The 24,572-nt window shown below is 46.6% G+C and overlaps 1 protein-coding gene across 1 annotated transcript in view; it reads left to right on the top strand.

Moving 5' to 3' along the window:
* Nucleotides 1-15,863, top strand: part of CTTNBP2NL (CTTNBP2 N-terminal like) — a 52,455-nt gene extending 36,592 nt beyond the window's left edge. The window contains exons 4-6 of the mRNA XM_028102181.2: nt 5,755-5,985; nt 9,857-9,964; nt 11,733-15,863. Coding sequence (XP_027957982.1) covers nt 5,755-5,985; nt 9,857-9,964; nt 11,733-13,202 — 1,809 coding nt within the window. The 3' untranslated portion in view covers nt 13,203-15,863. The remainder of the gene's footprint in view (nt 1-5,754; nt 5,986-9,856; nt 9,965-11,732) is intronic.
* The last annotated feature ends 8,709 nt before the right edge of the window (nt 15,864-24,572 follow it).

Below are 24,572 nucleotides of genomic sequence, written 5' to 3'. Positions count from 1 at the left end.
TCGAGCCCCGCATCGGGCTCCCTGCTCAGCGGGAAGCCTGCTTCTCCTTCTCCCACTCCCCCTGCTTGTGTTCCCTCTCTCGCTGTGTCTCTCTCTGTCAAATAAATAAATAAAATATTTTTTTAAAAAGTATTTTTTAAATCATAAAAATTTTCATGTCACGTTTTGTACTCTTTTCCAAAAATTAAAGTTTAATTCAAATGTGGCTAAATCCTCTCTAATCAATATTGTCAGATACTGAAATCCAGTTTTCTTTGAGCAAATAAAAGGAACTTCCAGAACAAAGGGTATACTTGTAATGTTGTTGCATCTTGATCCAGAACGGTTGCTTATTTCCAGTTACTCAGGCAGCTACTTACAGTTTATCAGGGACTCCAGAGTATAAATTATTTGAGGATTAGTAGATTCAACTTGTGTGTGAAAAGGATAGTTTTTAACATGATTTTGTGCTGTGTTAATTAAAACCATCCTAGACGGGCGCCTGGGTGGCTCAGTCGTTAAGTGTCTGCCTTCGGCTCAGGTCATGGTCCCAGGGTCCTGGGATCGAGGCCCGCATCGGGCTCCCTGCTCGGCGGGAAGCCTGCTTCTCCCTCTCCCACTCCCCCTGCTTGTGTTCCCTCTCTTACTGTGTCTCTCTCTGTCAAATAAATAAATAAAATCTTAAAAAAAAATAAATAAAACCATCCTAGAATCATGTTCTCTAGTCTTTCTGGTCTCTGGCATAGAGATGTTCAGATATTTATAAAGGAACAAAGTTTGTATTGCTGATTACTTTTACAAAGTTATCACTTCAGAATTGGCAATAAATTGCAAAGATGTATCCTAATCCAGTTAGGGTACCAGAGGGCATCTTTTTTTTTAGATTATACTGACAATTTTTATTTATTTATTTTTAAGATTTTATTTATTTGACAGAGAGAGATAGAGCGAGAGAGGGAACACAGCAGGGGGAGTGGGAGAGGGAGAAGCAGGCTCCCCGCGGAGCAGGGAGCCTGATGCGGGGCTCGGTCCCAGGACCCTGGGATCATGACCTGAGCCGAAGGCAGACACTTAACGACTGAGCCACCCAGGCGTCTTGAAAATAAAACTTGTACTTGAATGTCAACCCTCAGTTAGGTGAGCCTTAAATCTTCACTTTTAGATTTGGAACCATTTTTCATGTTGGTGGTCATCATCCAAAGAGTAAAGATGTTGATTTCCTATTTTAAGATTGGAAAAAAATGTACAGATAGATACCCACACGGATATTACCATAATAGGATACTATTGTACTGTACTATGTATATATATATTGCCCTGTTTTTATGTATTACACTATTTATGTATATTGTCATATGTGATATATCTAATAGTATAAATTATATTTGGGAGGGGAGAGGAGGTGACTGTTTCATATTTCTTTTTGAAGTTTGGCGTAGCAAAGCTGAAAATTTTGGAGAGCAAGCATGGCCGACTCCAAGAACATTATACAATTTTATTTTAAGCTCTCAGTAGTGGTGGCGTTTCATTCAGCCTGTGACAGGAACAGTGAGTAATAGATGACTAGTGTGTTTTGTCTGCTGTAGCAATACCCTCTGTCAGTGAATCTGTCTATCCAGCCAATTATATTCCTGTTGTCTGAAATTAAAGACCATGATGTTTTCTGACAATGTAGAGATTGCTGTTCAGTTAAAATATATGTTGTCAGTGAAGTGAAAATAATGCAATTGCAAGAAGTTGATTGATTTTAGCTGTATTACTGAATTCCTCCCCTCAAAAGTCAAATCCAGATCATTTAAAATTTCTTATAAAATAGCTGAAATACCATTAAAGTATTAAAACTCAGCCTTAACAGTTTTTAGTATTTATTGAGATGTAAACAATAGTGGTAGCATATCTAGTCATTCACCTTGTGGTAGCCAGCCTCCAAGATGGCCCCCAATGACCCCACCTGCTGATATATTTTTTTAAAGATATTATTTATTTATTTGACAGAGAGAGACACAGCGAGAGAGGGAACACAAGCAGGGGGAGTGGGAGAGGGAGAAGCAGGCTTCCTGCGGAGCAGGGAGCCCGATGTGGGGCTCCATCCCAGGGCCCTGGGACCGTGACCTGAGCCGAAGGCAGACGCTTAACGATTGAGCCACCCAGGCGCCCCACCCCACCTGCTGATATCCACACCTTTGTTTAGTCCCCTCCCACATTTGCTGGGGTTGGTCTGTGTCACCAGTAGAATACGTCAGTCACTTAACTTTATAACTTTATAACTTTAAGTTATAAAAGACACTGGGACACCCATCTTGGTGTCTATCTCTCTCTCTCTGCCCCCTCCCTCCCTCTCACTCCCCCATCCCTCTCTCTCCCTCTCTGTCCCCCCACCCTCTCTCTTTCTCTCTCTCTCTCTCTTTTTTCTCTCTCTCTTGTTCTGTCATGTCACTTGCTCTGTGGGAAGCCAGCACATGCAAGGAGCCAAAGCCTATGCCAACATCCCAGTAAGCTGGGAAATGGAGGCACCAGCCCAACTGTCTTCAGATGACTGCAGCCCTGGCCAACTTGACAGCAGCCTCATGAGACACAGAGTCAGAACCACCCAGCTCAACCCCTTCTAGATTCCTGACCCTCAGAAACTGTGTGAGAGAGGAAAAAAAAAAGTTTACTGTTTGCGCTCCTGTTTTGGGGAGTGATTTGTTATGCAGGAATAGATAACGAACACACATCTCCATGAAAGCTCTTTCCATTCTTCAATTCTTAACATCTATTTTTGGTGGTTGTTGTTATTATTTGTTCCATTAAACCTGTCATCCATACAATCCACCCGACTGAGGCATTAAGTTGGTTGAAAAATACCATAGTCCATTTCCCATTTTCCAATCCAGTGTTTCGTATAATAAATACAGACTTTGAATTCACTTTCCCCATATCTGGGCCCCATATTTGAATGTACTTAAAAGAACTGGTTTTGTGACAAAGAGCCTTTTTTAGATTATTCCACAGATTCTTTTCATTTGTGTGCAAAACCACCAATTTGGTACAACTTGTAATTACTATGCAAGTGATTAGGAATTACTGTGAAGTACTTCAAGAGAAAACAGACAGCTTAACAACTGTTCTCAGAGAAGTCTGAGACCTCACCAAAGAAGCTCCTCATCTATTACTCGTAACTCAGTGATGCTTATTAATTATACAGGATAATAACAGTGTGGGTTTTCAAAAGTCATGTTTTTAAATATTAGTTAACTGTATACTCCAGCCTGAGAGACAGCTTCTCAGCAGATCTGTCAAGGTCATGAATTGTACTCCTAGCTCTTCCTCTCCCATCCCACTTCCTCCGTGCTGTTCTGAAAAGGAGAAGGCTGTAGAAATACTCAGGTTTCCGTGTTCCTTTCTGCCCTACCAAACCAAGTTCAGTACCAAGAATCATTCCTTTCCCATCGCTAATCAGACCAAAATGGTAATCATGAATAAAACAACGTGACAGTAAGAAAAGTGGAATTTCAGCTTTTCAAAGAGAGTCTTTTTCCCTCTTGCTTCCTTTGAGCATTTTTCTGAACTTGGATTTGCCTTTAGGACATAAGTAGCTACAAACAGGTACTTTCATCAAATCCTGGGTTGTCAATCTCAAGTTTTTATACCTGAACTTAAAGAAACAGATGTTCTTGGTGAAAGGAAAATATTGATGAGTCCCTGTTGTCTGGCACTATTCCTTTTAAAAATGTAACTAAAAACTAGCCTTTTCTGTTTTACTCTTGCCATGATGTTAAAAAAGAATAAAAATAGCCAGTTCAGGAATTGGTCTTGAGAACATCCTAAAATAGAATAAAGACTATTTTGAAATTTTACTGAGGATTTTCTTTTTAATTGGGAGCTGAAAAAAGAGTAGTCTGTCTTGGACTCTGTCTTTCAAATCCTTACCCCTTTAATTCACATGCTTACACACACACATGTACACACACACACTTGTAGTAAGGTCAGGAAGATGGTTATCTTAAGATGGTAACTAAAAGGAATAAATCAGTTTGGTTCATCATAGTTCCACTACACCAGTTTTATCCAAATACCCCAATAATGTCATCATTTAAAATGGTTGTAGTTAAGGGCACCTGGCTGGCTCAAGTCAGAGGAACTGCGACTCCTGATCCTCAGGGTCATGAGTTCGAGCCGCATGTTGGGTGTAGAACTTAGTTAAAAAAAAAAAAAAAAATCTTAAAAAATTTTTTTCTTAATGGTTGTAGTTAAGCCAGAAGTAAAACTCAGGGCTTCTAACTCTGCTTTGAACATTTGCCAATTGATACCAACACAAATTGATAGCATAAATCTAAGTGATTCCTAGGTCTTGAACTTGGACAGTCTAATGAAGGATGCATCATGTTTTCAGGACTGAAACATACTTCTGTGTTAAACCCCATGTTTGCTTTAGTGTCTTGAAGGGGTTTTTTGTTTTTGTTTTGCTTTGTTTTTTAAGCATAGCCATTGAATTGTGATTTTCCCTTTCTTTTCAAATGGGTTCCTCTTTGTGGATGCTGGTAGTAAGAAAACCTAGCTCCTCCCACCCCCCAAAAAGAAAAAGAAAACCTAGCTTTTGGTGAAATAATTTTTTAAAAATATTGATAAATAACAGTAGTTTTCATGACTAGATTTCATTCGAGAGTTTAAATTATATAATATTTTGCTGTGGTTTTTGAGAAAGTTTCTTCAATGCTGTATTAACACTTCATTTTTTTTTCATTGTAAAATGTTTCAGGAACCTTTTTAATGTCTGTGTAGTAAAGTAATTGTTAATGTCACTCTGTTCACCTGCATGTAATATATAATGCTCATACGGAGTATTACTTCAGGTCCTTCCTAGTAGACCTGAAAGGATAGGGAAGCCAAAGAATATCTTTCCACTCCCTTCCTGATCCTTGGATCCAATTTGGCACCCAGGCCCAAAGCCCTACACCAGACTCCAACACTAGCCCACATCCCCTGCTCACCTTCTCTCTCATCCTTGAACCCCACCAAGCCCTGAAGGGGACAGGAAGGAAGATGGCAGGTAGCAGGGAACAGAGACTAGAAGAAGGGGTGGAATTTGGCAGCAGGTAGAAGGGATTTTGTCTGCACCTCTGGCCCTCTTGACCCACCAATAACTGAGTGAGGTTCTATATGTTCAGATCACAAATGTCATAGAATATAACGTGAAAACACTTTTAGCATTCTTTACTTATCTGCAACCGCCTTGTTACATCCCTAAATACATAAATTCAAAATTCCCATGTTTACCATATTTTAGAAATGCAAATGCCATAACACAGAAAGAAAGGATAAGGTATCCCTGCTGGCAGTTACAAGCATTCATAAGCCGAGGCAGTAAGCATGGTGCTTAAGGACAAAGACTTTAGAGCCAGACTGCCTAGGTTTAAATCCTAATTCTGACCACTTGCTAAATGAGTAACCTGTTACTTGACCACATTATAATAGTTTTCTCATCTGCAAACTGAAAATGATAGCACTCTCTTAAAGGCTTATAAAATTTAAGTAAGTTAATGTGAATATAAATGCTTATAACAATGTTTAATACATAGTTAGCTCTATGTAAGAATTTGTCCTCTTTAATATTATTATACCATGCCCTCTTTCTGGTGTCGTTTCTACATTAAAATGGCCCAATCACCAATCAGATTTGTAGTCAGCAGGTGCCATTCATACTCACACTACCATGTTTAACTATAACTCCTAGCAAACACCCCTCCGCAATAGTGTTAAAAAGCAAAATGCTCATTTTTTCCTCTTTCCCAGGCCCAACACAGAGATACTTTCATTGAAGAACGCTATGGAAAATACAACATCAGTGATCCTTTAATGGCTCTACAGAGAGACTTCGAGACACTGAAGGAGAAGAATGATGGCGAAAAGCAGCCAGTCTGCACAAACCCACTCTCTGTCCTTAAGGTGGTGATGAAGCAGTGTAAGAGCATGCAGGAGCGCATGCTGTCGCAGCTGGCTGCCGCTGAGAGCAGGCACCGCAAAGTACGTTCACCCGCCTGCCTCGTGCCACATAAACTCTCATGATAAATGATGCCTGATCCTGTCTTGTCAGCTGCCGGTTCCCACAGCAATCCAACTGGGAGGTCTCCCAGGTGTCAGAAGCCCCTCAGCCTACCCAGGAGCCAAGAGCTCAGAGAGAAAACACAAGTTACTCGACATGTTAAATTTAGGGACTATGCCAGACACATTATTTAAGACGGCATTCCTTCCTGATAGGACCCTCCAAAACACTTGCTCTGTTTTTTCAGCTCTTGATCTTCCAAACTTTGGCAACAAATTGGGGTTTGACCAAGCTTGTGGCTGAACAGAGCGTTCCCTATTTGCTTACTTAAGTGATAAATAGCAAGATTAACGGGTATTTGGGGAATGCTGTATGAGAGAGAAAGAGAGAATTTACCTGATTATAAACATGCAAGCCAATGGATTGTTTTTATATATTTCTAGTTTCTGTTTTTGTTTTTTTTAAAGATTTTATTTGTTTATTTGACAGAGAGAGACACAGCGAGAGAGGGAACACAAGCAAGGGGAGCGGGAGTGTGAGAAGCAGGCTTCCCGCCGAGCAGGGAGCCCGATGCGGGGCTCCATCCCAGGACCCTGGGACCGTGACCTGAGCCGAAGGCAGACGCTTAACGATTGAGCCACCCAGGCGCCCCTATATATCTCTAGTTTTGAGATTCATTGCTTTTTAGTTCTAAAACGGTAAACAGTCCCGAGGATTGTTTACCTTAAAGCTGTTCTACCCTATTAGGAAAGTGTGTGTGCGCGCGCACGCGCGCGCTTCGCTCCAGATCTTACAGCCCCTAGTTAGGCAAACCTGTGCTTTCCTCTACCTCATCTCATTGGAATTCTAGTGCTTGTGATTTTATTCCCCGACCTGATTTACCACTCAGATTTCGCCTGTAAAAGATGCTTGGCTAGAATCTACATTTTCTAAAACTATTGGTTTAGATTTATACCAGCAAGAGAGACATCAACACATTTAAGTAGGAAGCATTTTATTCTGAAAAATTGGGTCAGCAGCTGCAAATTGATGTACTTTAGTTTACTTTTATGATTACCTACGTTAGAGAGCCATCTGCTTAAAATGCACCTGACAAATTGCTTAGGCATAGGTCTTGCCCATGATTTTTCTTACTCTTTCCAGTGTCCAAATGAAAGGCCAGGGTGGAGATTTTTTTTATTTTTTAATATTTCACTTATTTATTTGACAGAGAGAGAGAGAGAGAGACACAGTGAAAGAAGGAACACAAGCAGGGGGAGGGGGAGAGGGAGAAGCAGGCTTCCCGCAGAGCAGGGAGCCCGATGTGGGGCTCCATCCCAGGACCCTGGGACCATGACCTGAGCCAAAGGCAGACGCTTAACGACTGAGCCACCCAGGCACCCCTGGGGTGGAGATTCTTAACCATGGATGGGCCTCAGATGTTCCATGATCCCCCCAAAAATATACAGAATGCCAAAAGTCCATACGTTTTTATAGAATGTGAATTTTTTCCCACATCTTTAATTGAATTCTCAGAGTTGTCCAAGATCCAACAGAGTTTAACCTCTGGTCTAGAATGAACTAATCTAAATACATTTATGCCCAGTTTAAAACGTGTCGGTGGGTCTGAGTTAGTTGCCTAAATTTGGGGGCCTTTTATGTAATCCTCTAAGAAAGTCTTCACCGCGTGCTTGTTTGATAGGCCTTTTCCCCCCTTCCTCCATGAAGCAGCTGAGCTGCCCTGAAGGGTTGGCTGGCTGTCATGCCCATGAAAGGTGTAGTGATGGGATGATTTGTGGCTCTAGGTGATTAGGGAGAGGAAGAAGTTAAAAATAATTCAAAATTCTTTAATACTATATTTCAATGTAAGGTTCTTTGAGTGTTAAATATTTTTAAACAACTGCCTGTTTGTAAGTGTTTTATCAAAGTAAAACACTGACTTTGTTACAAATCAAACAGTACCTAGAGGCTTACAATTAGGGTGCTTATTGTCCCAGTTTGCCCAAGAGAGTCCCAGTTGATGTCTGTCGCCTCAGCATAGTCATTAAGAATACCCCCTTTGACTCTCAGAAGTGTTGTGGTTTGAACTGTAAATTACATGCTTACTCTGCTTATTATGTAACAAAGAGTTCCCTAGTCCACCTTTCCCCATTCCCTCTTCTCCTCCATATTCAGAGACAGCCATTTTCTCCTTTTGACCATTTATTTTGGTAGCTAAATTCCGTATTTCTAAATGGTATACTCCCCCCCCTTATCAATTCTTGACACTTATATTAATGCTTCCTCTCATTATAGATACGGATTTATCTTACACCCTGCCTCCCATTCCACCCTACCACCTTCCCAAAACAGACACAGCGCCCTTTCCTCACCCTCATTCTCTGGTATTCCCAAATCCTGAGCCTGCCACATTCTCTTTCTTCTGAGGATAAATATCTGCCTTATGCCTGGGCAGTAGATGCCTAACATTCTATGTACAGGAATCAGGTTGAGGGGACAAATACCTTCTGGAAAATACAGATTTTGAGCCAGTGCCCTTGTTTCCTGCCCCACATCTCACCTCCCCTCTGCAGCACCGGCCGCCTCCAGGTTCCAGATCTCTTTGGGGCCCTGCAGGGCAAAACAGCTTCCTCTCCCATACCAAAGTAGCTACCACCCTCCTGCCTCCTGCCTCCTGCCCTCTTCAAATGTTATTTACATTTCTTGTCTGCTACAATCTCTGTCTTTGAGGGTTTTTATCTTTTCATTCCATTTCTGTAATTTTAGAGGGCTTTCCAAAAGGAGAGGAGATGATGGACCACCATTAGCCAAAATTGTTTTTCTATTAAATTGAAAAGTTAGGGTTTTGGGGTTTTGGTTTTGGTTTTTTTTAGGATTTTATTAAGTAATCTCTACACCCGACGTGGAGCTCGAACTCACAACCCCGACATCAAGAGTCGCATGCTCTAATAACTGAGCCAGCCAGGCGCCCCAAGTTAGGCTTTTTTTTTTTTTTTTTAAACCAAAAGGAAGAACACCAAGATGTTTTCATTTTTGTTAAATGAAAACATTTTGGGCTTCATGACCCAGACTTTTCTCTCTCCATTCAAGAAAACCGTTAGTGAAGAGAAACGCTGAGAGATGGGAGGATAGTGCTATGCCCTAGATGTCTGGGCCAAGGCACCTGGGAAGCAGGAACAGAAGCTGCTAAGAAATCCCTGGCCTTTCAGAATCTTGTGCAGTTATAGGTGGGATTATGTGGGAAATGTCCCTTTATATGTGTACAGTATTCACCTTCAAACTGGGCTTAATCCTTTGGTGCCAGGATAAGTGGAATGGGGTAGGCAGATTAATTAAAAGGCCTTCTGAATAATCTCCACATAGGATCCCAAGCGTTGAGGCTTTTTATGTGCAGGCTGAGCTCAAGAGTCTCTCCACCTCTCAGCTAACTATATACAAAATGCATATTACTAACTAAGCAGGGCACAGTGATGTGAGCTTGAGGAGAGGATCTCAGCTTTCAGCTCTCTTGTGGTCCTGTCTTGCTTCATCCCCTACCCCCATCCCCTAGTCTGAGCAGACTGCCTGCAGTTGCTGATCTATTAATTCTCGGAAACCTTCTCAACCCCTAGAGCTCTTTAGTTGCTCTCTTCTATTTACTTGCCATTTTGTGCATCCTGAAATAAAGCATAGATCTTACTCTTTTCTAGCACATAGCTCGCATATCTTTCACCCTACTAGATAAAGTGATCCTTGATGGCCCTGACTGGGATGGATGGATTGATCTCTGGAACTATCTTAGGTGCTTAGATAGGTGCTTAGTATTTAATTGTGTTGTATTATAAGTGTGTTTTCTTGACATTTGGAATTTTTGTTTCTTTAATTCTTTTAAAGGTGATCCTAGACCTTGAGGAAGAAAGGCAGAGGCATGCGCAGGACACAGCTGAAGGAGATGATGTCACCTACATGCTGGAGAAAGAGAGAGAGCGGCTGACTCAGCAGGTGGTGACGGTGGAGGGGCTCACAGCACCATGCGGCTAGAATAGTGTTTCTCAAAGATTGTTCTGCAGGGTGTAAATTAGTGTTGCTCCGAAACAAAGGGCTTTGTGGTCAAATAAATCTGGGAAATACTGGATTAAACAAAGTTAAATAGGTTTCTAATTTCTTAGACTCTTGAGTACAGAAAAGCACATTGTGAGTCTCAAGAACAAGATGGTTTCTGAGTTTAGCAAATCTACGTCTTCACAGAATCTTTTTTTTTTAAGATTTTTTATTTATTTATTTGAGAGAGACAGAGATAGCGAGAGAGAGAGGAGCGGGGAGAGGAAGGAGAAGCAGGCTCGCCACCAAGCAGGGAGCCCAACACGGGGCTCGATTGCAGGACCCTGGGATCATGACCTGACCCAAAGGTAGATGCCCAACAGACTGAGCCACCCAGGTACCCCACATAGAATCTTTTTGACAGAGCTCACTCACTGTGGTACTGTCATTCCGTAGAACATACTTTGGGAACACTAGCTTCGAACTCTCAAGCATTTTGACTTAGGAATCCAGTAACAAATACATATGACATCACAACCCAGTGTATAGACATACATAAACACACGCCTGAAACAAAAATCTCGTGAAATTATATATAACCCTTACTGCTTACAGTAACCATTCATTTTTTAAAACTTTAATCGTGGCTCATGAGATTGGTTTCCTCATCCATTATGAGTTTGAAAAACGTTCACTGGGCGCCTGGGTGGCTCAGTGGGTTGGGCGAGTGCCTTCGGCTCAGGTCATGATCCCGGAGTGCCAGGATCGAGTCCTGCGTCGGGCTCCCTGCTCGGCGGGGAGCCTGCTTCTCCCTCTGACCCTCGCCCCTCTCATGTACTCTCTCTCTCTCATTCTCACTCTCTCAAATAAATAAATCTTTAAAAAAAAAAAATTCACTAAGAGGGTTCCATCAACCCTTTCTCTCTTGCTCAGAGTTTCTGTGCCTTAAATAGGGTGGAAATAATTAAAATAGACTGCATTTGTGTAAAAAGCACAGTTTATTTATGTATTTATTTTTAATTTAAATTCAATTAACATATATTATTAGTTTCAGAGGTAGAGGTCAGTGATTTGTCAGTCTTCTATAACACCCAGCGCTCATTACATCACGTGCCCCCCACCCCCTCCAGCAACCTTCAGTTTGTTTCCTATGGTTGAGTCTCTTATGGTTTGTCTCCCTCTCTGGTTTCGTCTTGTGTTATTTTTTTTTCCTCAAAAGTACAGTTTAAATGCAACTATTTGTTTGTTTTTAAGACCAGAAAGAATGATCACTGAATCTTGAAAAGTTTTGTTTTCTTAAGAATACACTTAGGATGATGAGCCCTATGTTGTACCCCTGAAACTGACAGAACACTACGTTAACTATCCTGGAGTTAAAATGAATAAATGAATAGTTTTGTTTTCATCCGCATTCATCACGAAACCCGATGTGTGCGGCTTTCCGTTATCAGTCCCGAGCGGTTCTGATCTGACCCCTCTGCAGACTTGCAACACGCATTCCCACCGCTAACAACGTAAGAACTAGAAGTGCCTCCGAAATCAGCAGAGAAAGCTTAAACCCTAGTGTGCACATTCGGGAGGTAGGGGCTCCGATGCTTCAGAGGTACCGGAGCTAAGCTGGTGGCGTGCGGGGCATCCGGGCGCCCGACGAGAGCCAGCCGGGATGTTTTGCAGCCGCTCTCTTTGTTGTCTTATCCTAATCAGGCTGTCCGGTGGCATTCTTTTCCAGCTGGAATTTGAGAAGTCCCAGGTGAAGAAGTTTGAGAAAGAGCAGAAGAAGCTGTCGAGTCAGCTGGAGGAGGAGCGCTGCCGTCACAAGCAGCTGTCGTCCATGCTGGCGCTCGAGTGCAGGAAAGCCACCGGCAAGGCGGCCGAGGAGGGGCAGAAGGCCGGCGAGCTGAGCCTGAAGCTGGAGAAGGAGAAGAGCCGCGCGAGTAAGCTGGAGGAGGAACTGGCGGCCGAGAGGAGGCGGGGCTTGCAGACGGAGGCCCAGGTGGAGAAGCAGCTGTCCGAGTTCGACATCGAGCGAGAACAACTGAGGGCAAAACTGAACCGAGAAGAGAACCGGACCAAAACCCTGAAAGAAGAGATGGAAAGTCTGAAGAAGATAGTGAAGGCTCTGGAGGCTTCTCATCTGCACAGTAGCCCTCCTGAGCAAGCGAGGAGACCGGTGACCGTGTCGAAAGGCACGGTGACTGAGCCTCCCGTGCTGGTGTCTGTGTTCTGCCAAACGGAGAGAAGCCAGGGCAGCAGCGCAGCCAAGGTGACGGCCGCCACCGGGCCGCCTGGTCCCGCCACTCCTACTTACTCATGCGCAAAAACCAACGGCCATTTGGAGCCAGAGGTACAGACCGCCAAGGAGCTGGTGGTAGGCAGCAGCGGGGAAAACCAAGTGCCTCCACGAGAGAGGCCCGTGGGGTCGGCCCAAGAGAAAGCAGTGGAGAACGGCGGGTGTCCTGTGGGAATCGAGACTCCTGGCCCAGCACCTGCTCACCTCCCGTCCAGTGGGGGCTCCCTGTCTCCCAGCAGCACGGCCTCCTCCTCCCTCACATCCTCTCCTTGCTCCTCCCCAGTGCTAACTAAGCGCCTGCTGGGGTCCTCAGCCAGCAGCCCCGGCTACCAGTCATCCTACCAAGTAGGGATCAACCAGCGGTTCCAGGCGGCTCGGCACAAATTTCAGTCCCAGGCGGATCAGGACCAGCAGGCTAGTGGTGTGCAGAGCCCCCCATCCAGGGACCTGTCACCCACCCTCATAGACAACTCTGCCGCCAAGCAGCTGGCCCGCAACACCGTCACTCAGGTGCTCTCCAGATTCACTAGCCAGCAAGGGCCGATCAAACCTGTCTCTCCCAACAGCTCTCCCTTCGGCACAGACTATCGGAATCTGGCCAACACTGCCAGCCCGAGAGGCGACGCCAGCCATTCCCCCACTCCAGGGAAAGTGTCCAGTCCGCTGAGCCCTCTGTCTCCAGGGATCAAGTCCCCCACCATCCCCAGGGCTGAGAGGGGAAACCCTCCACCCATCCCGCCCAAAAAACCTGGCCTCACCCCTTCTCCATCCACCACCACTCCACTGACCAAAACTCATTCCCAGGCCTCCTCTTTGGCCACCACGGAAGACCTAGCCGTCAGCTGCTCTTCCACGGCTGTCGTGGCTAACGGCAAGGACGTGGAGATACTCCTGCCTACCAGCAGCTAGTCCCTCGCAGGAGTCTCCACGGCTGACATTCCACCAGATTTCGTCCAAGAGCTCAGAGTCCAACTGTTGAGTCAGATCATGTTATTTATTTTGACAGTAGCTGAAACCATCTGTAGAGTCCATTTAGTGTATTTCGCCTTTTTGTATTTTTTTTAAGTAGAAACTGAGTCGTTTGGATTTTTATGCCTCACACCTTTGTACTAAAGCTAGAAGGGCACCTCAAAGATGTCTCAAGCTCGGCAGTCACCATCTCGTTGTGATGGAGAAAGCTAACTGAGGACCAGGTGGTGATTTGCTATTTTGGGACTGGAATTGCTCAACACTCATTGTGAATTATGCAGAAGTGGTTCGTGCAGATTGTTATTCCAGATGAACATGTCTCAAAAGTGCCTGAAATAAGACTGCCACGCGAATGTGATTCTGCAGCGAAAACACAAAATGGATCATCTAATTGCAGAAAATGAGATCCTCCGTGAATCCTGAATGTTAAAAAACAACACTGCTTTTAAACCTCTTTTACTGTTTTTAATATAAGCTTTGGGTTCAGAAACAAGGCTGCGTCAGGAGAAGGGGAATCCGGAAGGTGGGTGTGACCTCGCCACCGAGCTGAGCTTTATAGAGCCCTTGAGAAGCCCTCCCGGGCAGGAGGCAGTAGGGGTGCTGATTTTCTCGTACTTCTGAAAAATTAAGTCACTCCCAGGTTCCCGCAGCAGTCCTTGAATAGAATGAAATCACATCTCCATTCAAAAAATGTCTTCAGGCATCTACTGTTGTATAAGGAACTTCTGATTCCAATTGCTATTACTTGAATAGGAAATGGTTACTCGTTCTGTATAAAAAGTTTTGCAACAGGATGAGATCTTTATTATGTAATCAAAAAGCAATAACTTAAAGTTCATTGTCTCTGTAATATTATAAGTCAGAATTATACAGGTTTTACCAAATTGTTACACTTACTCTCGGAGCTGCCAGCACTTGGTGTATCTGTGCAACCAAATTAACTTTTCCCTAAATGGAAGTATACATAGATCTGTATAGATACACAGCCTTTTGTGCGTCTGACATACACACACTTAAACACATAAATATTAGTGTGATTGTATCTTTGGAGTTTGCAATAGAGCATAAAGGGCGAGTAGAAATGCACATTAAGATTACCTAACAGAGCAACTCAGTGTGGCTGGGACCCAGTCGGTCAAAGGAGGAATCTTGTCCATGGGGGGGGACGGGGGGGGCGGAAATTCCAGATGAAGTCAGGCCGTCAGCGTCCTGAAATGCCAGAGCCAAAGACTGCAGTGTCACAAAACTCAACTGGCCAACTAAATGACTGAAACAGGTCACTCCATCAAGTGCTGTAAGTCAGCTGGGATGGGGGAAGCCGTAGCAAACTCAAGTGCCCGAGCCCCCTCTGATAGGCAAGGGCCCCTGCTGTTCAGCCCCAGCTGCTAGTCGCCATGCAGTGTTGCTAGACCAGGTTACCAGCTCCTCAAATTTTTGTGAAACCCAAATTTTCATAGAAACATTCTCACTTTTAAATATCAAGACAGACTCAAAAACAATTTGAAACTGCTGGTTAAACACTTCTGCAGCTGGGTCTAGCTCACACGCTGCCAAGTTGCAACATCTTTCATTTTAGAAACTTCTGTCATTTCCATCATTGTGAGTTTGAGGACAGACACCTCCCTCTTTCCAACATGTAGGCTAGTACAGATAGGATATAAGATCGATCCCCGTCCTCCAAATAAGACCCCGCAACCCAGCCCAGACAAGGCAGTTCTAGGACTTCGTGTCCACAGGGATGGAGAGGCCTTAGTGTCCTCTCATACATTCTCCCTAGCCAACATCTACCCAACAGTCCTGTCCTTCTGCTGTAATTTAAATCTATTTCCTCTTAATCCAGTATGAATTGATGGGGGACGGGCCAGTGATGGAAATCAATGTATAAATCACAATTGGTGTCTCCAGGGCTTAGGGTTTGATTAAGGCCAATACATCCAAAATTAAAATACTCTTCATACCCCAGGATGTCTACCAAATGGTGAACGGGGTATCTTATAAACTGCCCAAAGCAATCATGCATTAAACTTCATTCCCACGCACGGCCAAGTGAAGTGATAAAATAGCTGACCTTCCTAAACAGGAGAGGGGCTACAGTCCCAGAGTGTTATTACCTCTCTTGCTTTAAATGGTAATCTTAAAATTTGCATTGTGCTCTTCCCCTTGTTTCAGCATAGATATATATATAGAGAGAGATACTATAAGGATGTTTATTTCTTAGGAAGTGCACTGAATAATGTATTTCTTTTACAGTGTAATATGGGGGTGGGGAAATGCAAAAGAAATGTGTATTTTTGCTAGTTGCCTATCTTCTAAGATAAATAAGCACAATACTGCAATGGATCCAATAATCCAGCTAGGTATTATAGATTGGTATTTAAGTTTGCTGTAGATCGTGTGTGTGTGCTAAGTAAAAGTTCCATGATTCACAATTTTGGTACTAACCCATGTTGTGGACGCTAGATTGCTACTCACCAGATGCCGATGGATGCGCAACGCATACCACAGCATTAACTAGTCATTCTCATTTGTAAAGCCAAATGTACCATGCAGAAGTCTTCATCCATTTTTATAGCAGACTACATTAAAACAAGTTAAATCATACTGTCTGGGGAAAATCTAATCTTGTTTGTACAAAGTGAAGGATGTTGCACAACCGAGCCTGTTTTGTCTGGGAAGGAGCAGGTGTCGAGGAAGTACGCATGCCTGTGGCTTTCGAAAACCAAGTGAAGTCAGTGACCTGTCCAGGTTAGACTCCAAAAGGAGCTGGGCTGTTGGTCTTCTTGAGAACCCTAGAGCTGGAAGAAGCCTTTGCGGTGACCCAGTCTATAATTTTTAAGCCCTGGAGGGGTTTAAAGGTGTTCTGGGCCTTTTGAGAATCTAAGAAACACTAGACTCCATCCTCAGAAAAATGGATATACTAATAGGCAGAAGGTGGTTGATGGCTTCCCAGGATCCAAAGACCCTGAAGCCATCCATGATTCATGTACTCGAGCTGAAGAATGCCTGATCTTGTCCTGCCCTCGCATTCTACAAGTGACTAATGTATCCCTTGTCTCCTAGTCCAGTGGTGAGGTGCTGCACTGTGAGCCAGTGCAAGCTGTAGGCAGAAAGAAGCACCTGAGAAATCCTTTGACGTGCAAAAGATGTGGAGACAGTGGGGATGTTTACATATATTAAGTTTCCACCATTTAAGCCCATTAATGACCATTTTAGCAAATACCGGGTATATCTGTTTTCCGGAACAGCCTCACTGTCAGCAGTGCAGCCTTGTCTTCACAGTGCAGGTCCCCCGTGCCTGGCGTGGGGTCTCCCCCTCTCCCCTCTCTGCGCCCAGAGCACCCCTCCCTCCCACGGACAGTCCTGCAGGTCTGTTTGGCTCCAGACCACGTCTCCGCCCTTCCTACGCTCTTGGATGTGGCCTCTTTACATTTAGTTGTGGAGAATGCTCTACCAGTCTTTGGGTCGTTTTCTGGGTTATTTATACTGATGTGGGTGTTATCTAGGTATATCTGCGGGACAGGTGAGCCTAGGATCCTCCTGCTCCGCCATCTTCCCCGGAAGGAGCCTTGTCAATTAATTTATATATATATACATATATATAATTAATTTGTAAAGTGCTCTTCTGATGCTTGGTCCTTCAAACAACTTCAAATGTCTTGAAACGCTGGCTTCAAAATTGTATCTGTTCTCATGATCATGAGTCCAAAGTAGGCAATGAGCACTGTTCCACGGGAGTCATTTGTAAAACCAGACGAGAAAACTTGAGAGCACCCATCTGCTAGTGTTATCAATGGCCAATTCATTTGTAAAAGCAGAGGAGGAGAAAGGAGACCGGGGTAGTGGTTCTCAAACTTTACTGTAACCTGAGAAGCCTTCTAAAATAAGGACTCCTGAGAATTGGGCCTAGGGGCTGGCTGATGCAGGTGGCCTGAGGCTCCCATTTTGAGAAACAGCGCCTCACAGCCCTTAACCTGTTCTTTCACAAGAACTTGGTCTTTGCCTCTGACCTGCGGAGATGTCTTAAACTCTTGAATCTGGTTTGCCGGAACGTCAATGACATTCAGAGCCAAGAGTGCTTACTTGGGTCCAAGCACCATATTATGTCCCCTGTGCAGATGAGATTGCTGAGGACCAGAGGTTCGCCTTGTACAAGGGCCCTTGGTAAGTGCCAGCCTGGATTGAAGTCCCCAGGGCTTCCCACTTTCCACTACTTGTGTTTCCTGGGTTCTCCTGAGGTGCCCGTTGGCCGTGCCCAGGCCCCAGCCCTAGGGAGTCTGATTCCGTAGCCCAAGGTGAGGCTCTAGGTGAGTACCTGGGCTGATTCTTAGGATGGACCAGGTGTGAACCCTTCAGGACACCACATTGCTCCTTCCACTCGCCCTAACAACCCCCACCCCCAGGAGTGTATTCTCAGACCTAACCAATGCCAGGAGACCTTTATCAGGTCAGGTAAGTTGAACAAAAACAGGGGCGTCTGGGTGGCTCAGTCCATTGAGCCTCCGACTCTTGATTTTGGCTTGGGTCAAGATCTCAGGATCTTGAGATCAAGCCTCATGTAGGGTTCTGAGCTGGGCGTGGAACCTGCTTGAGATTCTCTCTTTCCTCTCCCTCTGTCTCTCCAGAGCTATGGTAGCACACAGAGCTCTTGGTGGGCAGGAAAAAATTACTAGGAAAGAAGCAAATGTCTTTTCTCCTCTTTCCAAAGCATTCTTTACCTGGGGTTCTGCAGTATCTCCCTGTGTTTGCATTATGTCTCAATTGGCTTGTCCTAGTCTTCGGATGTGGTCAGAGAGGCACTAGAAGTCCCCAAGAACGCAGTGCTGTTTCATGTGGTGTGCCTCCTGCAAGGGCTTGGGGCTGGTGGAAGGAGCTCCCAGGGGCACAGCACTCTGCAAAACATTCCCCCAGTAACTTGTAGGGAAGACGTAGGAAAAGGCAGATAGAGAAAGGACCGTCTTGCAAAAATACTGCATTCCCCATAAGCGTTCCCTCCTACCCTCAAAACCTCTATCAGCAAAAGAGAAAAATGAACATCAAGCTTTGGAAAGCGTCAAACGAGTCCGACTTCTGGGACACCTGCGAGTGACTTACTGCCTTGGAGGGATATAAAAGCAGCTTCGCCATTAGAGTGGGGAGCACGGGGGGTATTGTGTAGCTCTCCATGCCACTGTGGTTGCCTCCGCGAAATTACTGGGAAGTGTTGCAACAAGATTGGCCTTATCCCGGGGGAGTCAGTCACCTATTTAATTCGACAAGAGTCCAACAGACTAACCACATGGTAGACACTCAGATCCCATCAGAAATGGATTTAGGGGCGCCTGGGGGGCTCAGTCAGTTTGGCATCTGCCTTTGGCTCAGGTCAGGATCTCAGGGTCCTGGGATCGAGCCCCGCATTGTGGGGGGGCTCCCTGCTCAGTGGTGAGTCTGCTTCTCCCTCTCTCCCTCTGCACCTCCCTCCACTCATGCTCTCTCCCTCTCTCTCTGTCTCTCTCAAATAAATAAAATCTTAAGAAAAAGAAACGAAGGATTTATTTCCCTACCTGCCGGAAATGCTGACAGTAAACAGCCCTCGGCTATACGCCCCTTCTAGGAACTGCCTGAACTGAAATTAACTTGACCAAGGTCACCTCTCCTTCAAGGGGCAGCTCATGTCCAAAGACTGATTGGTGTGCCATATAAAGACCTGGCCCCGGGGCGCCTGGGCGGCTCAGTCCACTAGGCGGCTGCCTTCAGCTCAGGTCATGATGTCAGGGTCCTGGGATCGAGTCCCGCATCCTGCTCTCTGCTCGGCGGGAAGCCTGCTTCTCCCTCTCCCTCTGTTCCTCAACCCCCACCCCCGGCTCCTGCTCTCTCTCTCTCTCTCTCTCTCTCTCAAATAGATAAATAAAATTAAAAGACAAAAACCTGGCCTCCTGTCCCAAATCAAGAGAACACTGAAGGGTCATTCCCTGCTTTAAAACCCCTGTAGGGTTGGCTGAGCCGCCTATTGAGAGACTCCCACAGCTCAGCCTTCCCTCCCTTTTTCCTCCCCTCCGTCCATTCCTGTGGATGCCAGGGGTACCCCCCTGGTAAGCCTCTCGCTTCCCAATCTCCGTCTCACACTCTCCTCTGTTCCTTCGGGCCGTGACTAAGGCCTCTCAAGGAGGGCAGGCACATTTTCGGAGTATTTATTTGGTGCCCTTCCACGTTACTTCCTTTAAGCAACACGGCTACTCAGGGAGCAGTGATTCTTTCTTGCCCCCTGAGGTAATCAGGGCCGCCTGCGGCCCGGTGAGTTGCCAGGGGTCCCACAGCAGAGCAGGGCTGAGAGCTGGTGACATGGCTCGGATTCAAACCGGCCCCCGTTCGGCCTTCAAGTCCGCTCCCCTCCCCCTTGCCACACGACAGTCAAAACGGTAATAATACATTTGGGGAGTTAAGAGTAGTCGCTTACCGTCAGTCATACACCTAAGTACGAATCCCCTAGGTAGCGGGCCTGCGTGGAGCCTCTGAGCAGGAACAGGACCCCGAAGGCATGAGGGTTTCGGTGAAGAAGGAGAAAGACGACTTGCCGACCCACATGGAAGTCCTCAAATGTCAGAGCTAGCAGAAAGCTCAGATACCCGACATGGCCCCTTCCCACCCCTGGATTCTAGCTCTGACCCGTTCCAGGTTAGGAGAACGAGGCCCCGCAAGGTCAGGCGACTTGCCCAAGTTGACGGGCCTCGTGAATGGCAGCGCCCAGGCTGTCTTCTCAGCCCCCACTGACCGCTCCTCCCAGAGCTGACCTGGAACCAAGAATTCCTCCCCGGCCCGGCGGCTGCCGCCGGCACGCCTTCCTCCCCTCACCCCGCTTCTCTACAACGGCTGGGCTTTGATCCCGTTCACCTGGGCTGCCCCGCGTTCCCAGCCTCATCCTCTGCCCACTGGCCTCGGGCTGCCTGCCATACTTGTTGCCACAAAAATCCTGTCCTGTCCCTGGACCGGTTTGACAGCTGAGGTGAGGCCGGGCGTGGGGAAGACGGGAGAGCTTCTGTCCCCGGGCTGTGCTACCGTCTGTCTAGCATCAGCTCTGGGAAGCTCTTACTCATGAGGCCTGCCTTGCTCCGCGGGTGTGGACAAGAAGCCGCGGAAGCCTCGAGCATCTCTGTCCCCCGTGCCTGCGAGTCTGACCTGCCCGTGGAGGCGGGGGCAGCTGAATGCTTAGAGAGAGAGACCCTCCTCCTCCGGTCCTCCTTCCCCACCTGAACTCCGAACACAAAGCTCTCCCAGGAGGGGCCTTTGGCATTCCCAAAACACTTGCCCATCTCCCTTCTGTGCGGCACCCACTCTCCCGCTCCCCGGGGGCACCCAGCCCAAAGCAGAGCCTTCCAGGACGCATGGGGCCTCAGAGCAGACGGGGTGTCCTCAGGGTGGTAGGGTGGTTTCGAGCGGTGACCACAGCACACAGGCCCCTTCTTCAGCCCTAGCGTGTTTTCCTTCCCCTGTGTCTTGGTGAGTCAGCACCATGGGGCCACACACAAGGCTCCTATTCAGGGCTCATTTTCCTTCTGCTCTCGCTCAGATCTTGGCATCTCCCTCCCTCCCTCTCTCTCTTTCTCTATATGGGCCTTATTCTCACCATGGGAAAGCTATGCTCCCTGCCTTGTGCCTTCCCCTTTCCCCAGTACCACGGCGCACTGCCCCCTCTCCCCCAGCCACATGCGCCCACATTCCTCATCCTCACCTTCTGGGTGTTCGCAGGCCCAGCTGGACACAAACGTAAAAGCGGTAGAACAAAACAGAAACGTCAAACTGTTAAATCCTCCATTGCATATTTTCAACAGTTGTTTGTTGCTGCTGGCTCTGTGCAGGCCCTGAGCTGTGTTAATTACACACACACACACACACACACACACACACACACACACACACACGCGCTGGGCATGTCGGCCCATCTAGTCACCATGTGTTTATTAAGAACCGACTCCGCGTCAAGCCTCATGCTAAGGGCTGGAATTTACACTCTGTCGGGAGAACAAGTCTCGCACATGTGATACCTCGGGCCAGCGCTGGGATGGACGCAGCAGGTGCCCCCCAGTGGGTGACGGGGCCGGACGTGCCTAAGAAGTTCAGCAGAGCCGGGAAATCTCTGGGTCGAAGGCACCGGATTTAAATACACCGAAGGACGCAGGATGCGGGTTTAGGATGACAGGGGCGTGTGTACGCGGTACGTAGCACGGAGAACACGGTGATGCAAAAGCTAGTTCAGAACAAGGGCTCGGTCATTCCCTGTGTAGCCTTGGGCAACGCACTGAAAATGAAGCTCCGCCGGCCTCCCACTGACGGTTTTGCGAGAATTCGGTGCAATGACGCGGGCAAGCGCCTGGCCCCAGGTGAGCACCCGGCGGAGGCCTCACCGCCTTGGCGGGAGAGGCGGCGGGTGAAAGGGCGCGCCCCGGGCGGCGCGTCTGGCCGGGAAGTTGGGTGGCTCCCCCGCGGGGCGGCTCCCGGCCGCCGGCAGCCCCGCCCTCGGTCGGAAAGCTGAGCCGCTGGCGCCCCCTGGCGTTTGAGTCGCTGTGCTTCTCCAGGCAAGGACAGGGTCTTGCGGTCGGGAAGAGCCGCGGGCGCGAGCAGTGGGGCGTCCCTGCGGGGGGCCCGCGCTCAGCCGCCTCCCGGATGGGGAAGGCCTCAGCCCCCGGCCGCAGTCCCCGCGTGCGTCACAGGTGGAAGGCCGAACTAGCGAGAGGGGAGAGAATAACGGCAGCCGCCTCGCAGGACGCTTGGGAGCCTTAACTGAGCCGATCCAAGACCCTGCGCAGACTCGGTAGGGCACGCGTACACCCTGGGCAAGCGATAGCTAGTAGCGTCTGTAGCTCCGAGAACACTGACCCGTGATACTGTAAGAAAAACAGGAAGAAGCCGTGGCAGCACAATGAATTCCCGGGGGAGCCAGCAATGGTCACACAGAGGCAGTGACACATGTCCCAGTCTCCAAGGAGGGGGGGATGCTCTCAAACGAAGAAGGGGATGAAGGGCGTTCCAAGTTAAGGAGAACAACGTTTGCAAAGCACTGAGTTGCCCGTGGGCATGGTGAGAAGCCTGGGGTGGAAGTGTGGATCTGCAGAAGAAAATAGGAAGAGGAAAGGGGAGGGTCTGCCCAGGGAAAGAATTTGGACTCTATCTGGTGAACCAAGGGGAGCCTGAACTGAGGCACCATGAGCAGAAACAGTTATACCATGAAGCTAATTAAGTTTAAGCTTCAAGGACCATCACTGATATGGCCCCTTCCCAACCCTGAAAAGCCCAAGGAATGTGTCCACGTGGTCAAATGTTTTTATAAAATTTGCAAAAGTAAGATAACTGCAATCAGTTAAGACTGCTGTCTCTCTGGGCGTCTGGGTGGCTGAGTCGGTTAAGCGTCTGCCTTCAGCTCAGATCATGATCCCAGGGTCCTGGGATGGAGCCCAGCATCTGGCTCCCTGCTCAGCTGTGAGTCTGTTTCTCCCTCTCCTTCTGCCTCCCGCCAACCCGGGCTTGTGCGCGCGCTCTCTCTCTCTCTCTCTGTCAAAATCTTTAAAAAAAAGACTGCTGTCTCTCCTTATTCTGACTTCTCCTACATCATATTTCCCCCCATGTTGGGTGACCTTGGAATGGTGGCCACAAGCATTTTTGGAATTCATCTAAAGGAGACTATTTTTAAGTGAAATACATTTATGTGGTTTGCAGTCACTTCCACGTATAGTTGAGTTTTTGCTAGCCATCCCGGTGTCGGAATGGCTTCCAGGAATGCTCCCATCATCATCATGCTGCCTCACTTCGCACGAGGTGAAGCAGTAGCACCAAAGGTTGTATTGCTGTTGATACATCCTATAGCACCTGGCACTAGAAGGAAAGTGAGAAGTGGAGGGGACAGGTTTTAAATGAATGGAGTCAGAAGCTGGTCTCTAGAAAATTCATCCAGTTATTGGATGTGTCAAATCATAATGGGCAATTAATTTCTCGTCAATGTCTAATCAAAACAAAATTTCTCTCTTGTCAGGAAAATATTTAATAACGCAATGCACGCAATTATAAATGCACCATAAATATGAAGATATAATCAAAGAGGATGGGGTCAAAATTTAATTTTAAAGAGTTCTGCTTCTGACCAAAATGGAAAAACAGGGAGTGGCTTTATGCTCCCACCTAAAACAACTAAACACTGAGCAAAATATATTAAACAACAATTTTCAAGACATTGGACTTTAGGCAAAAAAGGACTGAAATGGACCCACAAAGTGGGTCCTATGATGGTAAATAAATAAAATCTTAAAAAAAAAATAAAAAAAGGGGCGCCTGGGTGGCTCAGTTGGTTAAGCAACAGCCTTCAGCTCAGGTCATGATCCTGGGGTCCCGGGATCAAGCACCGCATCGGGCTCCCTGCTCCGCAGGGAGTCTGCTTCTCCCTCTGACCCTCCTCCCTCTCATGTGCTCTCTCTCTCTCTCTCATTCTCTGTCTCTCAAATAAATAAAATCTTAAAAAAAAAAAAGTGGGTCCTATGATGGTCCCAGCAGGGAGGGGTAATCAAGGAATGGCCTGGCAATCTCCCTAAGTTGAGATAATGCTGGGAGTGGGGAGGGTATTGGAGGACAGCTGCAATGAGAGACGTCTCCAGAGATCTTCAGAGGCCCCCTGCTAGAATCTTCGACTGAATACTAATCAAACTAATTTAATACTAATTAAATATGCATGTAAGGAAACCACCCAAAAGGATTAGATGGAACAATACTCAGAGCTCACGTGGGACTAGTAGTTTCTGTTCTCAGCAGCCAGAATAACAAATCTCATAATAATTCGCAGGATATTGATTGGATAGTGTGCCCAAAAGGTTTTTGTCTCTATGGTGGGCCAAAATTAACCCTAGAGTAGGTGCTACTCTGCTCCCACCTAAGAAAAAACGTTTAAAAGCAAGCCTCAAGTGCTTGATTCAGCAGCACTTATAGTAAAAGCAAGACTCAAAAGAATCAAACTATTTCCAAAAAACTGTAAGCCAGAACAAAGCTTAAGAATTTGTATAGGAAAACAAAAATACGTGCACCTCCAAAGTTAAAAATTGCAATGTCTCGCATTCAGTAAAAAATTGCTAGGCATGCAAAGCAGCAGAAAAATATGGCCTGTAATTGGGCACCAGGGTGGCTCAGTCATTAAGTGTCTGCCTTCGGCTCAGGTCATGATCCCAGGATCCTGGGATCGAGTCCCACATCGGGCTCCCTGCTCGGCAGGAAGCCTGCTTCTCCCTCTCTTACTCCCCCTGCTTGTGTTCCTTCTCTCACTGTGTCTCTCTCTGTCAAATAAATAAATAAAATCTT

Source organism: Eumetopias jubatus, unplaced genomic scaffold, assembly GCF_037043125.1.
Source record: "Eumetopias jubatus isolate StellerSeaLion01/CBP00866 unplaced genomic scaffold, mEumJub1_p1.0 scaffold_4, whole genome shotgun sequence".
NCBI classification, from domain to species: Eukaryota; Metazoa; Chordata; class Mammalia; order Carnivora; family Otariidae; genus Eumetopias; species Eumetopias jubatus.
This window is presented reverse-complemented; position numbering and strand designations above follow the sequence as displayed.